Source organism: Bos javanicus, chromosome 5 (assembly GCF_032452875.1).
Source record: "Bos javanicus breed banteng chromosome 5, ARS-OSU_banteng_1.0, whole genome shotgun sequence".
NCBI classification, from domain to species: domain Eukaryota; kingdom Metazoa; phylum Chordata; class Mammalia; order Artiodactyla; family Bovidae; genus Bos; species Bos javanicus.
The window spans coordinates 87,131,853-87,146,989 of NC_083872.1; the positions used below are offsets into that span (position 1 = coordinate 87,131,853).

Here is a 15,137-nt window from a genome sequence, read left to right on the forward strand (position 1 = left end):
GCATCAAATATTTTTCTTGTGATGGTTTCTTGTATGGTCTTGAAAGTGAACAGTGAACAGTCCTCTGAAAGAAAGGAAAAATATACTAGAAATGAATTTAAAAATACAAATATATTTGGCACCACAAGGCTTATCACAGAAACTTCATAAACAAGCATCAGACTCAAGAACTGGAAGTACCATTATCAGATGTGCTTTTAATTTTCAGATATTTTAATAGACTGTAAAACAGTAATACAAGGAAGGGATTGCCAAAAGTTTTAACACTAACGTGAAGCAATGTCCCTGTTTTTAGGAAGTGCTGGAGTCTCAGAATCAAGAATTTATAGAGAATCCAGGGGGCGTGGTAGCAATGAGCCCCACATAAAGCGTCCAATGAATGCCTTCATGGTGTGGGCTAAAGATGAACGAAGGAAAATCCTTCAAGCCTTTCCTGACATGCACAACTCCAACATCAGCAAGATACTGGGTAAGAAGAGTATTAAGGGTTCAGTGATGTGTGAAATACAGGTACAGTTTTGTTCTCGGCATTTGCTGAAAGAGATTGGGTTTGGAAGCTAAGCAGCTCATGTTTTCTACATATCTAAAAAAGAGGTACCCTTATTGAGCCTTTTCTTCTGACTATGAAGCATTCCACATTCATCAAGAAATAACGCCCAAATTCTGTGTGTTTCTATACTAGTTATTGCAATATTTTCTCTTCTTTAAAAATCTAAAAAATATTTATACTAAGACTAAGGGAAAAGGTTCTTTTCATACAAGACTCTCAGTATTGGTATTGATATTATTTTCCTTTGTAAACACCATAGAATTCATCATGTCATGGGGGCAGGAGTGGAGGAGGAAATGATGTCTGTTTTAATACTATAATTGAAAATCAGTTTAGGTTGTCAGGACACAATTTGTTGGGTGTGCATTATTTAGTTTTTACTTTTGGTAACCTTACATGTATTTTCAGTATCATTTAAAAAGGGACTTCATTTTGATGTTTGGCAAAACCAATACAATATTGTAAAGTTTAAAAATAAAATTTTAAAAAAAAAGGGACTTTTCCTGCTATTGCAACTTTTATCTTAACAGATGACAAAATACATACATAGACACTGAAGCACACAGCAAAACTGGGTGAGAGCAAAGAGTACTGATTATAATGAGACCTATTATAATGAGATTATGTGATTATAATGAGACCTTAAACACCAGTTTAAGTCTCAGAAAGAAGGATAGGAAGATTGCATTTCTTTGGTGCAGTTCTCTCGACATCATCGTCATCTTCACCACCTTTATCTTTAAGAGCATAGTGTCTAGGTCTAGGTTCTGGACAACCTAAGCAAATTTTTATTATTATTTGAATTCTAAGAGCTAAATAATCAAAAATAGAAAAGGAGCACTGTATTAGCACATTTTGCCTGTGACAAATAAGTAACAAAATTTGTCAAAGTTATTAAAGCTTTGTTAAAATCCATATGCACTTGGAATTACATGCAGCTCAGGCAGTGTGCCTTTTGATTCTTTACATTAAGGAATCGATCATCTGAAAGTAGTTACTAAACATGTAATGTGTTTTTATGATCCCATATTTTCCAACAATGGTAATAGATGCTTCCCAGTCTACAGTGTACATTTGTAATGAAGCAAAAAGAAACAAAAATCATTGACTGCTTAAACTTGTGTCTCAGTTTTTATCAAAATGATTTTGAGATATTTAGATGAAGCTTATCTCAAAATATATGAACATGTGAAGCTTTATGTGTACATAAATATGAATATTTATACATAAATATGTATCCATCTATAATAAAAAACTGGAACTGAACAATAGGAAATGGACATGTTTCTGTACCTCTACTATCTCTCATCTATTTTTCTTTTTATGACTATATATTCTACCTTCCATATGAATTTTTTCATTAAAAAAATACCATATCTGTTTCATTTGGAAAAACTCTATAAAACAATAAAATACTTTATGTAAGCTTATCTCATATTTTAATATATCAGTTATAATCACATTAGAAATTCCCAAATTTCAAAAAAAAACTAAAAACTAAAACTGTTTAACCTGTCTGTATATCATTCAATTTATGTACCTGAATACTAAAAAAATAATAATGACTGATTAAAACGTTACTCCAGATATAATAGAAATATCAGTTTGGATAACATGAAATAATTTAGGAAATAGAGAAAAAGCCTTCATGGGAAAGAGATGTCTGGCTAAAAGAATTCCTTTCTGATTTGAAGGAGAGAATATTAGAATGACTATATGATCATATAAGTATATGATCATATCATAATAGGCTGCATGAAAGAGAATGCTGCCTAATTTAATTAAGGTTTTTCAATGAAATTGTGCTGATTAAATATATAGCAGAAAAAAATCCACTAAGGTCTTGGGCTTCAATATTTAGTCATAGCTTCAAACAAATAAATGATCTTCAAATATCCACAAGATCATTCTGAATGGCTCATTTCATATAAAAGTACAAAGAAAGCTTGATGTTTTCCTTTTTACTGATTGTTTTGGATAACAGCCTCCGACAGCATGCCGCTAATTCATTCTGCTTAAAACAGGCGCTTGAGCTGGGTTGACATTTTACGTAGTCTCTGGGGATCCTAGTTGACATTTTAAAGGGCTTCTGAGCATTTTATAATACCCTAAAATCTGGTTTTAATAAGCCATTCTGCTGAAATTGTTAACATAAGGAATCACCTTTTACTGTTTGGCACTAGATCAGGAATGGGGGACATCTTTTTCTGATTAGATATACAGTAGTTGGAGGAAAATGTGCAAATTCATTACAGACCCCGTGGAGATGACACTGTTGCTCAGCTCAAACCCATCATTTTTTATTGTATTGCCAGGTTTAGAAAGGGAAAGAGCACTTTTAAGATTGATTTTTTTTTTTCATTTTGAACATCAGAAATTTTTGGTTGAATCTTCCTATATGTACTTGATTCTTTTTTCATTGTCAAACGCTAGTCTTTTGAAAACAACAGGTGACTGACTTCTTATACATGGTCAGAGTGAGAAGCCAGCCACACCCAAATCAAGATGTTTTCATCATCTGAAGGTAGCCAAAACGCTGCCCTCCCACTTTCATCTGGTGTGTTTAGGGGGTTGCATTACCGTTACAAACAATGGTGGCTGTACCTGCAAAGCCGTTGAAACCAAAACCAAACTTGTCATTTGATTAACTTCATTCAGAAGCTACTCTTAAAAAATGGAAACTGCATTTGCCACCACACTGAACCACTGTACTGATGAGTCATAAAATAGAGTAGTTAGCTTAAGCATTAACTGGGTCAAAATGCTCCTTTAATTCTTAATTTTGAAAAGACATGTAATAGTGAGATGGCCCTATTTTTTTTAACTTAGTTTAGAATTCAGTGATACTTTCAGAGAATTTATATTATCTAATATCAAATATTTTGATTCCAGTTCATACAGAGTTAGAAACCAACTTATTTGAGAATTTATGCATCTTTTACTATCCTTTTCCTGTGCGTGTTAGCCAGAACAGTGTTAAGTTCCTCTACTCCCGATTCCCACTGCAAGATCTTGACCATTTCATTCTTCCTCCCTAGGCTACTCTTCTCGTTCTATCCCTATAGGAGTCATTTTTGCAGCAGTGCCTTCCTGACCTATAGAATCCTGATCCCATCTCCTTATGATATGTTCTCATAGCTTCCTGTACTTTCCACAATTGTAACTGAAATTATACATTTGGCAATTACATATTTAATCTGTTTCTCCTTAGCTGGAATATAAGCTCTAAGAAAATAGGTAGCATAGTGACTCATCACAGCATATAGTTAATACAGCATCATGCATATAGTAGGAAATCTTAAAAATAGCTCTTACCTTCCAAGGCATATTACTATGAGGCATAAACATTCCCTTTCCTTAGAGATAGTTTCTTTTTTGATCTAATAGAACATTTGAACTTAGGGAAGAATCTTTGGCAGTTCCTATCATGAGAATGCTAGTTCTTTTGTTCTACTGGTGATATTTTAAGTCAACTATTCCTTGAGCCACTGTTCGATTTCTCTTGTTATTCAGTAAGTTATTCTGGTAAGTTCACTTTTCCACGCCCTGTTCTGAGGTTAAAAATTCTGGTATACATACTTACAAGACAATCCACAAGAAGAATTGATCCAGTTCAATAGTATTATAGCTTTATTTGTGTTTATATTTGCCCTAAGAACAGCATGATTTCCAAGTGCCTCTAGGAACTAATATTAGATAATAAAAGGTGTGAAATGTACCTACAAATGATATGACCTGAGCAGCTGACTAAATGTTGGACACTGCATTTAAACACAAATTTAAAAGAAATAGAAAAATAAATAAACAGTTCAAACCGTTATTTGAACTTTAACCTGAGTTCCTGTTGTAAATATAATGAAATAATATTGGCTATCTAGGTTGGAAAAAATTTATTTACAAATCTTTGTAATATTTACATGGATATACCCACCCAGGCACATCTGTTCCAATAGGAAATAATTCCAAGGGAAGAGAAGTCCCTTTCTCCGCATTTCTTTAATAAATGTAACAGCCCAACGTTAGAACTGGACATGGAACAACCGACTGGTTCCAAATAGGAAAAGGAGTACGTCAAGGCTGTATATTGTCACTCTGCTTGTTTAACTTATATGCAGAGTATATCATGAGAAACACTGGGATGGAAGAAGCACAAGCTGGAATCAAGATTGCCGAGAGAAATATCAATCACCTCAGATATACAGATGACACCACTCTTATGGCAGAAAGTGAAGAGGAACTCAAAAGCCTCTTGATGAAGGTGAAAGAGGAGAGTGAAAAAGTTGGCTTAAAGCTCAACATTCAGAAAACTAAGATCATCACATCCGGTCCCATCACTTCATGGGAAATAGATGGGGAAATAGTGGGAACAGTGTCAAACTTAATTTTTTAGGGCTCCAAAATCACTGCAGATGGTGATTGCAGCCATGAAATTAAAAGACGCTTACTCCTTGGAAGGAAAATTATGACCAACCTAGACAGCATATTCAAAAGCAGAGCCATTATTTTGCCAACAAAGGTCTGTCTAGTCAAGGCTATGGTTTTTCTAGTGGTCATGTATGGATGTGAGAGTTGGACTGTGAAGAGAGATGAGTGCCGAAGAATTGATGCTTTTGAACTGTGGTGTTGGAGAAGACTCTTGAGAGTCCCTTGGACTGCAAGGAGATCCAACCAGTCCATTATGAGGGAGATCAGCCCTGGGATTTCTTTGGAAGGAATGATGCTAATGCTGAAACTCCAGTACTTTGGCCACCTCATGCGAAGAGTTGACTCATTAGAAAAGGGATGCTGGGAGGGATTGGGGGCAGGAGGAGAAGGGGATGACAGAGGATGAGATGGCTGGATGGCATCACCGACTCGATGGATGTGAGTTTGAGTGAACTCCGGGAGTTGGTGATGGACAGGGAGGCCTGGCATGCTGCGATTCATAGGGTTGCAAAGAGTCGAATACGACTGAGAGTCTGAACTGAACTGAACAGCCCATATTGAGGAATTCTCGACATTTGTAGGAAAGAACAGTTCATTAGTGAGCTATTTGTATTTGAGATGTGTTATGGTTGAATGATGGTGATGGACAGGCAGGCCTGGCGTGCTGCGATTCATGGGGTTGCAGAATCGGAAACAACTGAGTGACTGAACTGAACTGAACTGATGGTTGAATGATGAATTCATTTGAAAGGTTTAAGAAGTTGCTTAGATGGCTTTGCAAGGCAGGTAAAGGCAGCAGTACCAGTACATATTAGGCCAATTCCTGTTATTATTTTCTTTGTGCATTTGGGTAGAGTTTTGGGCTTCCCTGGTGGCAATAGTGGTAAAGAATCTGCCTACCAATGCAGGAGACACAAGAGACACGGGTTAAATCCCAGATCAGGAAGATCCCCTGAAAGCGGGCACGGCAGCCCAAGGTATTCTTGTCTGGAGAATCCCATGGTTAGAGAAGCCTGGCAGACTACAGTTCATAGAGTCACAAACAGTTGTACACAACTGAAGTGATTTAGCACACACACATGAACTGATTACTTGCAGATAAACATCCACAAATAAACATTACTACTACTATTTCTGTTACTACTACACATAGCCATACTGATAGAAGCAAAACTTTAAATCACATCTGTTTTGTGAAAAAGCATAAACCATTTTTAATTAAGCTTCAAACCTCAAAAATCAGTCGTTTTTCGCAATCCTCGTTGAATCCAAACCAAAATTAAAAGTGAAAGGAAAGGGAAAACCAATTTGGACTAACATTACTAATACATACTTTATCACAGGAAGTGACAATTTCATGTATTATTGAAAATAATTTTTTAAGGGAAAAATATTACTGTAAGTTTTGCTTTCTGGCTTAAAAATATTTGATAGATCCTATGTAGTAGGTAGATATAAGTATGTAAAGACACATGTTGTACCACACTTTTGATTTCTTTCAAACCTGAGTCAGTAATCTTCAATTTAATAGTTGTGTGAGCTTTGGTAAGTTACTTCATCCATTTGAACTTCAATTTTTTTCATCTTTGGAAATGGGTATAAATGCTGTCTGCTAGTGAGATTGTGGTGAAAGGTAAAAATGAAAAAACTTATGTAAAGTTTTTAGCAAGGTATCTAATGCACAGTTGTTAACCCAGGGCATGTTCACTAATTATTTCTTATAATTAAAATTTTAATAAAATGAATTTTTAACTGTAATCAAGTTAGCATACTTAAACTTTGGGAGAGAATAAGCAGTACATGTAATACATGTTAGAAGGACTTCCCAGGTGGCTTAGTGGTAAAGAATCCACCTGCCAATGCAAGAGACTCCAGTTCAATCACTGGGTCAGGAAGATTCCCTGGAGAAGGAAATGGCAGCCCACTCCAGTCTTCTTGCCTAGGAAATCCCATGGACAAAGGAGCCTGGTCTTTGTAGCCTGGCTACAGTCTATGAGGTCACAAAGGAGTCAGACAGGACTTTGCAGCTAAACAACAACATGTTAGAAACCTTTGTAGTAAGTAATAAACTCCCACATAAAAATATTCAATAGCTAGACAGTTATCTTCAGATTCAAAATACATAATGAGTCTTTGCCTAACTTTTCAGTTCATAGTTGAATTACATCATGGTCTAATGTAGAAATGAAAGATATCGCCATTAAATCTACTATGAGCTTTTAAGTATATTAGGTACAAGTTTGACTAAGTTGTTAATCCAAGGCAAAAAAATATATATATTGCTAAGTGTCTGTATTTGAGTACACAGTTTCCTTGGCACAGACACCAACAGCTCAGTCAAAGCTCACTAATCCTAACCTTTTTATATATTTCTGGGATATGGCCAACATTTTTACTTTAGATTTTCATATTCTCAATTATACTGTTAGGATCCTCAGCCACTGTGCAAATGGGAACTTTAACCTTTTTTTCCCATAGGATCTCGCTGGAAAGCTATGACAAACCTAGAGAAACAGCCATACTATGAGGAGCAAGCCCGTCTCAGCAAGCAGCACCTGGAGAAGTACCCTGACTACAAGTACAAGCCCAGGCCGAAGCGCACCTGCCTGGTGGATGGCAAAAAGCTGCGCATTGGGGAATACAAGGCAATCATGCGAAACCGGCGGCAGGAAATGCGGCAGTACTTCAATGTTGGGTAAGGAGCTTCCGGTCCGGTCCTTTTCCCATAGGGAACCCTTCCGGTTACGCTTAACGGATTGAAAAGTGTATTTGTTTAGCTGCAAAGCAGCATTTTGAGAAAGAACCTGGCACGGTATATTTTGTGTGACTAAGCTGTCCCCTTATAATATCAAGGAAGAATGTTGCAAGTGAGTTCACTCCAGGCTCCTAGAACAATGGCTCTGACCAGAGCTTTGTTTAAAGGCTGGTTTGAAAATAAAATGAGAGTAAAGAATTTTGAAGCTTCCTATTAAAAATGTAGAAGTCTTACTGGTTTTCTTTTTTCTTTTTCTTGCTGCTTTTCATTACTTCCAAGGCCTCACCTTGTAGATTCCTTAGCAACTAACAATTGAGATAATATGGTATAAAAATGAAAGAAAGACTTGTTTCTGAATATAGAGAGGTCTCTGGGCTCTCAAGGCACATACCTGGCCTTAGAAAAAAGATCACATAAAGGGATTCTGTTTAGGGCACAACAAGGTTGTGAGTGGATAAGTTTCCTTCTGAATTAAGGATGCCTCCCTCAGTATGGGGCTTCCCAGGTGTCTCAATGGTAAAGAATCTGCCTGCAATGCAGGAAACGCAAGAGATGGAGGTTCCATCCCTGGTTTGGGAAGGTCCCCTGGAGTAGGCAGTGGCAGCCCACTCCAGTATTCTTGCTTGGAAATTCTCATGGACAGAAGAGCCTGGCAGGCTACAGTCCTATGGGGTCGCAAAAGAATGGGACACAACTGAGCACCCTCTCAGTATATCTTACCCTGCTCCCTATGGCAAGGCCGAAAACCACACTGCATTGCAGAATTTTCTCAAAAAACACAGAAATAAAGTTTTCATATTTGGAACAGTAATAAAGATCCCGTGAGCTCTGAAAATGGCAAAAAGATACTTTAAAAAAAAAAAAAAAGCTTTTCAAGTGTGTCCTGTACCCTCCATTCCCATGAATGTGTCTGCTTGATCAGTCCAGAAGGTCTGTGATTTATATCTCAGTGCCTGACTCTTCTCCATGTGGAGCTCAAAACCCAGCCTTCCTTGGGGAAAAAGTAAACATGAATGAATGAAAGAAGACATAAATGAACATCATCTGTTAAATCCTTCTTACTGGAACCAGTTACAGGATCTATGGATCCCAATGTAATATGAAAATGCAAAGTGAAAGTGAAGTCGCCCGACTCTTTGTGACCCCATGGCCTGTAGGCTACCAGGCTTCTCGGTCCATGGGATTTTCCAGGCAAGAATACTGGAGTGGGTTACCGTTTCCTTCTCCAGGAGATCTTCCCGACCCAGGGATTGAACCCGAGTCTCCCACATTGTAGGCAGACGCCTTACCGTCTGAGCCACTAGGGAAGTCCCCCAGGTCCTTGGTAAAAAGTTTTTTAAGGAATTTCAAGATAGTGACGACAGAATTCTAAACCTAGTGTGGGATTTTTGTAAGCCCCGGATACTGTACAGCTGCAGAGGTGGTGCACCCACGAGGCCAGCCTTCTACTCCCACTGATGATCTCCCGTTTCAGGGATGAAGTGGACCATGTGCTAGTGTTCACTTCTAGTGGGTTCTGAGCAATAAATTTTTATGTTAAGAGCTCAAATACTTCAGGATTTTTCCATTAAAATTGCATTATCTTTAGGTTTAATCTTTTAAAAATTGTTTCAACATGTTACAGTGAAGGATAAATTAACTTTGTGTCAAGGACTTGAGTTCTGTTTATTAATCGATTTCTAAACCTCAGTTTCTTTCCAGAAGTTAAAAATGTAACAGTCATTTTAAGAATCAAATGGGCAACATGTAAAATTGCCTTGTAATCTATAAAGCATTATATAAAAGTAAGGTACTTGGACCAAGGTAGGATACCATTTTCAAATGTCAGGCAGTAGGGTGAAAATTAAGACCTTCGATTTGGTCAAGCCAAGCAAATTCATTATAGAATAAGGCCTGCATCCAACCCTCCACTCACCTAGGGTCTCTTTTTGGGAATTCCTCTCTGACAGGCAACAAGCACAGATCCCCATCGCCACGGCTGGCGTCGTGTACCCGGGAGCCATCGCCATGGCTGGGATGCCCTCCCCTCACCTGCCCTCGGAGCACTCCAGCGTGTCCAGCAGCCCGGAGCCCGGCATGCCTGTTATCCAGAGCACGTATGGTGTGAAAGGAGAGGAGCCACACATCAAAGAGGAGATCCAGGCTGAGGACATCAACGGAGAAATTTATGACGAGTACGACGAGGAAGAGGATGATCCGGATGTAGATTATGGGAGTGACAGTGAAAACCATATTGCCGGACAAGCCAACTGATAAGGGTCAAAAGATTGTTGTGACCTTAGGACTTAAAGAAGCCCTAGCTGGTTCATCCTTACCAGTGGCCAAGCACATTAACTTTCTCATACACTGACTGTTACTTTAACTGTTAGTCTTAACTAGTTGGGACATCAGCTGACTAATAGACCTCAGCCTCAAAAGGCTTGGAAAGGAAATAAAAATACAACAAGCAGACAACAATATCAACAACAAGAGATTGAAATAAGCTATGGGTAAAATAATGCCAGTAATTCAGCTGCTACATCCAAGCACTGAAGTCTTACCCGTCAACTTTTTTTTTTAATAAACTTTATGGCTGTTTGTTCTACAATGTTCTAGAAATTCTCACTCAGGTACACAGTGCCAACAAGTGGCTTGTGAATGTGTTTTGTTGTTTTGTGCTACAATTTTTAAAAGAAATAAGTTTTGTTTTGTTTTTCGGGGTTTCTGGGTTTTTTCCTTTTCTTTTCTTTCCTTTGGTTTTTTGTTTTTGTTTTGTTTTGTTTTGGTAATGCACCTGACAGAAAAAAAAAAAAAAGAAAGATGACTTTCTCTTTCATTCTCTCCACCTTCTCCATCTCTATACTTTAAAGATGGAAGTCTGTGCATGGGGGGGAAGAGGGAAAAAGAGCCTGTTTTTAACTTCCTTGGTATCCACCACAAAATAAGCAATCATTTTCTTTAGAGGACTTTCCTTATCTGTTGCACACCACACTACATCTTTGAGTAAGTGCCAAATTTGTGCTCAAGTGTTGATCCAGTTGATTTTTTTCCCTTTCCTTTTTCCTGTTCCTTCTTAAATTAGGACAGTGTTATATCTTAGACAATCCCTTGAAAAACCTGAAATACCAGCAGCTGGTGAGATTTGACTTTTTTTTTTTTTAATGGAAACTGTAGGTGCTGTTCTCAGGTGAAAAGAGAGAGAGAGACATAAGAAATTTAGAGAAAAAAATATTTTCTAATCTTGGATTTTTGTGTGTATGTATGTGTGTGATTATGGTACTAATAGGAATAATGTTGGATCATTGTGAGTTAAACCCACATCTGGGGATGAAATCCCACATCCTTCTAAATGACTGGTCTGGAAGCATCCTTGACCTTGACTTTGCACTTCAAATGACAACTTAACCAATATAGGGCTCAGAAATTATATTTTTAAATTTCTAATATGATTATTATTGGATGGATCAGGTGGCCCTGTATAGTAGAGGGGTGCGTGTGTAATGTGGAAGCCAAATTCTCCCAGATGTTCCACTAACATTTGCTACTTAACAATTTCTGTTTGTTTTTCCTGTTGGTAACTTCGAGCAAAACAGTCGTTTCCTTTGAATATATTTGCCCATTGTCTAGAAATATAGGATTAGCTTATTTCTTCAACATTCCATCCTTTCCTGATCAAGAAATGGAACTGATGATTTTATAAGGTATTCTTAATCCCTCCATGAAATGAGATGGAGGCCATTTGCATTTCAGAATTGTGGGCCAGGTACATTTCATGCCATAAAAAGCAGGATTTGTTCAGAAGTCATTGCAACGCTTGCCACTGCTCTACTCTTGCTGTAAGATGTATCCACTGAAGTCCAGTTTCTGATTCCAGCAGCGTGTGTGCACAGAGCAACACTGATGGTGAAAGGACTGCCTGGTTAGACTCTGCTAGCCAAGTGCCAAGGCAGTTGTAGGGCTCATTCAAATAAACAGGAAATCATCTAAAGTGAATCAGCGCTGCTCATGCTGAAGCATTAGACAGTAAATACTCCAACCAGTAGATTGGATGTGCTATGGTTTTCACTCCAGTCATCATTTTCCTGTCCCACCCTCCCCAAACCTGACCCTTAAGTTTGATTTTTACATATAAATAAGAAAAAAAAACCCTTTTTATTTTTCTCTCTCTCGAAAGACTTGCTCTGGGGTTTTGCTTGGAGGAGCTAATCATACCCTGCATGTCAGAGACTTTGTTTTGTTTGTTTTTCTGTTTGTTTTTGATGACTGTATTTTCATTTGAACTGCCTCTTTTTGCTAGTGTTGTAATGATGATGATGATGATAAAATAATAATAATAATAGTAATAATAATAATAATGGTCAGCTGTTCCCAGATTAGTAAGTTATGTATAATTTATTTCTCCCTTTCTATTTTATTCTCCTCTGATTTGGAAGTGCAGTCAATAAGTTGTTAGATATTTAAAACTAATTTCCATCTCCAACGTGTGTGTGTATATGTAAACATATATATATATGCATACACGTGTGTGTATGTGTGTGTATGTATATATATATACATACACACACATACACACATATTCACTCACACTGTTTCGTTTCTCCTTCCATAAGTTTTCTCCTTTTTAAAAATTTGGCCCCAACAAACGTCAAGTTCTGGTGTTTTAATACAAGTGAATTACTAAGAGGGTCGTGTTCAATCTTAATTAACTTATGCTCTCATCACTCATTTTATTTAATTGCCACAGTCATCTAGAGCCAATTTTTTTTTGTTTTTGTTTGTTTTGTTTTGTTTTTAAGCACTCTGGATAAAAAAAAATACACACTTGTTTTTATATCGTTATTATGTACAATGTGAAAACAGATTTTTAAAAATTTGTTGTCTTTGTTAACAAATTCTTTCTGACTCATGTGCGTTCACCTCTCACTTTTGCTGGATACTTATTTCCCACCATGTTATAAAGATGCTTCGTTTTCATTTCATGACTTTGGACTACAAGAATACTTTGTTTTAGCTCCAGGTAGATGCCTCTGAGGGCGTTCATGACCAACACCAGTTCTAACACACTTACCAGTGAATTGACAAAACACTTTTGTTTAGTCTTTTTTTGTTTGTTTTTTTTTATCTTGTTTTATTTGAAGAGGAAAATCAAATTGTTAATGGTGACCTTTAACAGCTGAAATTCAAGCGTTGATTTTAATGTTACCTAGTTAGGTTTATGTCAGAGAGATGAAAATGTGCATGGGTTGAAACAAAGAGCAAGTTCAAAGCTTTGCATTCTGTTCTCTTGATGTCCAATTCACTGAGGGTCACAATTGTTTTGCCTTAACTTCCCCCACCCCCCCAAAAAAAAAAAAACAAAAAAATCATGTTAGTGTTTAAAATGCTTTGAAGTCATTTGATAAAGGTGCTATGAATGGCAAAGTATTGGGTTAGCACATTGCCTTTGGGGCATTTGATTGGCTTATAAGTTTTGTAAAAGATCCTAAAAGCTGTATTCTTTTTCTGTGCCCCTTAATGACCAAAACAGACAAGGGCAAGGGAATGAGAGTAAGATCAAACTCAGATGAACATCAAGTTTCCCTTCTCCTTCATTCCCTACCTACCTGCCTGTTCACTTTTTGCATACCACCCCCATCCCCGTCTCTCTCTCTCTCTCATACACACACACACACGCACACACCAGCACACACGCTCACCCCAGTACTGAGGGATAATCTTGCCAGAATTCTGTTTTTGTTTTTGTTTATGGCTGTTGTAATCAATTTTTCTAAAAATACTCATATTTTAATATGAATCTAGGAGAGCATCACTGGAGAAAATAGGTTACAGTTACTCATATATAAGATACTAAGAATTTGGCCAATAACTACAATTGAATAAAACACAAGACTATTCTTCAGTCTGCTTATACCTAAATTAGTTGTCAATTCTAACGTTCATTTGGCATATGCAGTTAAGAGTTAACCATGTATAAAATCCCTCCCAAAGAGCGTAATCATTATTGCAACCAAATCCTCTTTATAAGAAACAAATATAAAAGAGTTTCTTTGATGAAATCATTCCGTAGATTTGATTTTGACATAGGCGTTTTACCTTCATTCATTTAAAGAAAATTATCTTTAAATATTTTATGGTCCAACTTCAGATATTTTCTTAATCCAGAAGATGTTATTGTTCCCAGAAGAAATGTCTTATATCACATTGAAAACATCAAAAATCATTACGTTTTCATTTGTTCTAATGGGTAAATTATTTGAATTGTAATAAACAACTGTATATTTACAAACAGGTTTATAAAATATTTGTCTATCAAGTTAATAGTAAAATAAAAATTATAGGGTCTGCAAGGACAAATATGAAGCCCACTTAAAGTGGTTCAGAGATCTCTTTCATCTTATAGGGCATAGGTTTTTGTTTAGACAGGCTTTTACAGTATTTAATTTTAATGTTTCCTGTAACTATCGGTTCCCCAGGTTGAAGATGTTAGGTTTTCTACTGACTGGTTCCTGTCCTCCCCAGTGTTTGTCACTGGCTCACTAGAACAGTATTTATACAGCTCCACTGGCTCTAAAGCTCTTAGTCCTTCTAACATTTTGGATTTTATGAGTAAAAATGGGAAAAAGTAGAAAAGAGACAATCAAATGCCTGGAGCTTAAAACAAAGTATGTGCAACCTACCATCTCACTTGAAATTTAATAAAATAAATAATTATGTAAATATAACATAGAGTTATAGATTTATATTTTGTTCATAACACATAGTGTAATATAAGTTGTATATTTTCTTGTTTTTGGTTTTATGTTATCATTCATGCCACAATAAAAATAAAACAGGAGTTTATGTACTCTTAAAAAAAAAAGATGTGGGTTGCCACCAACCTGTTTTTTTTTTTTTTCGGTTTGTTTTTTGTTTTTATTTTTTGTTTTTGCATTCTCTTTTTTCAGTATTACTGCCATGCAAGGCACCAATAAAAACAGCAATGTGTTCTTTACCTATTATACTGTCTTTCTTTTCACAATTCTTGTTATGGTGGTTTAATTATTAGTTTTCTTATGAAAAAAACTAAAGTATGAAAAATAATTTTGCTTTCACTATAAATAACCCCACTTCCGAAACTGACTTTGAACTGAGAATTAAGGGTTTAAATCTTAGAGGTGAGCATTCAAGGAAGCCTCTTCATAAGTATCTCATCAGAAAGCTTCACTATAATGTCAAAAGTTATCCTTTTGTATATAACTGAGTCTAATAGGCTTGAAAATCCTGCAGCCCAAAGCACCCTAAATACGTTTTTCCTAAGTTTGACACCATCACTGGGGCAGGCTTTCTATGCTTTAGAATTAAATTTCATTCTATTGTTGATATAGAAATTCTAAATTTCAGATTACAAAATTAGTAAGATTTATAAATTCACTTTATGGTATCTAATTT

The 15,137-nt window shown here is 36.5% G+C and overlaps 1 protein-coding gene across 15 annotated transcripts in view; it reads left to right on the forward strand.

The window, feature by feature from the left end:
• The window catches only part of SOX5 (SRY-box transcription factor 5), a 1,175,689-nt gene extending 1,160,989 nt beyond the window's left edge, over positions 1-14,700 (forward strand). For all 15 annotated transcript variants that reach the window (XM_061417626.1, XM_061417628.1, XM_061417625.1 and 12 more), the window contains 3 exons: positions 296-469; positions 7,454-7,670; positions 9,680-14,700. In XM_061417626.1, coding sequence (XP_061273610.1) covers positions 296-469; positions 7,454-7,670; positions 9,680-9,983 — 695 coding nt within the window. In that variant the 3' untranslated portion in view covers positions 9,984-14,700. The remainder of the gene's footprint in view (positions 1-295; positions 470-7,453; positions 7,671-9,679) is intronic.
• The last annotated feature ends 437 nt before the right edge of the window (positions 14,701-15,137 follow it).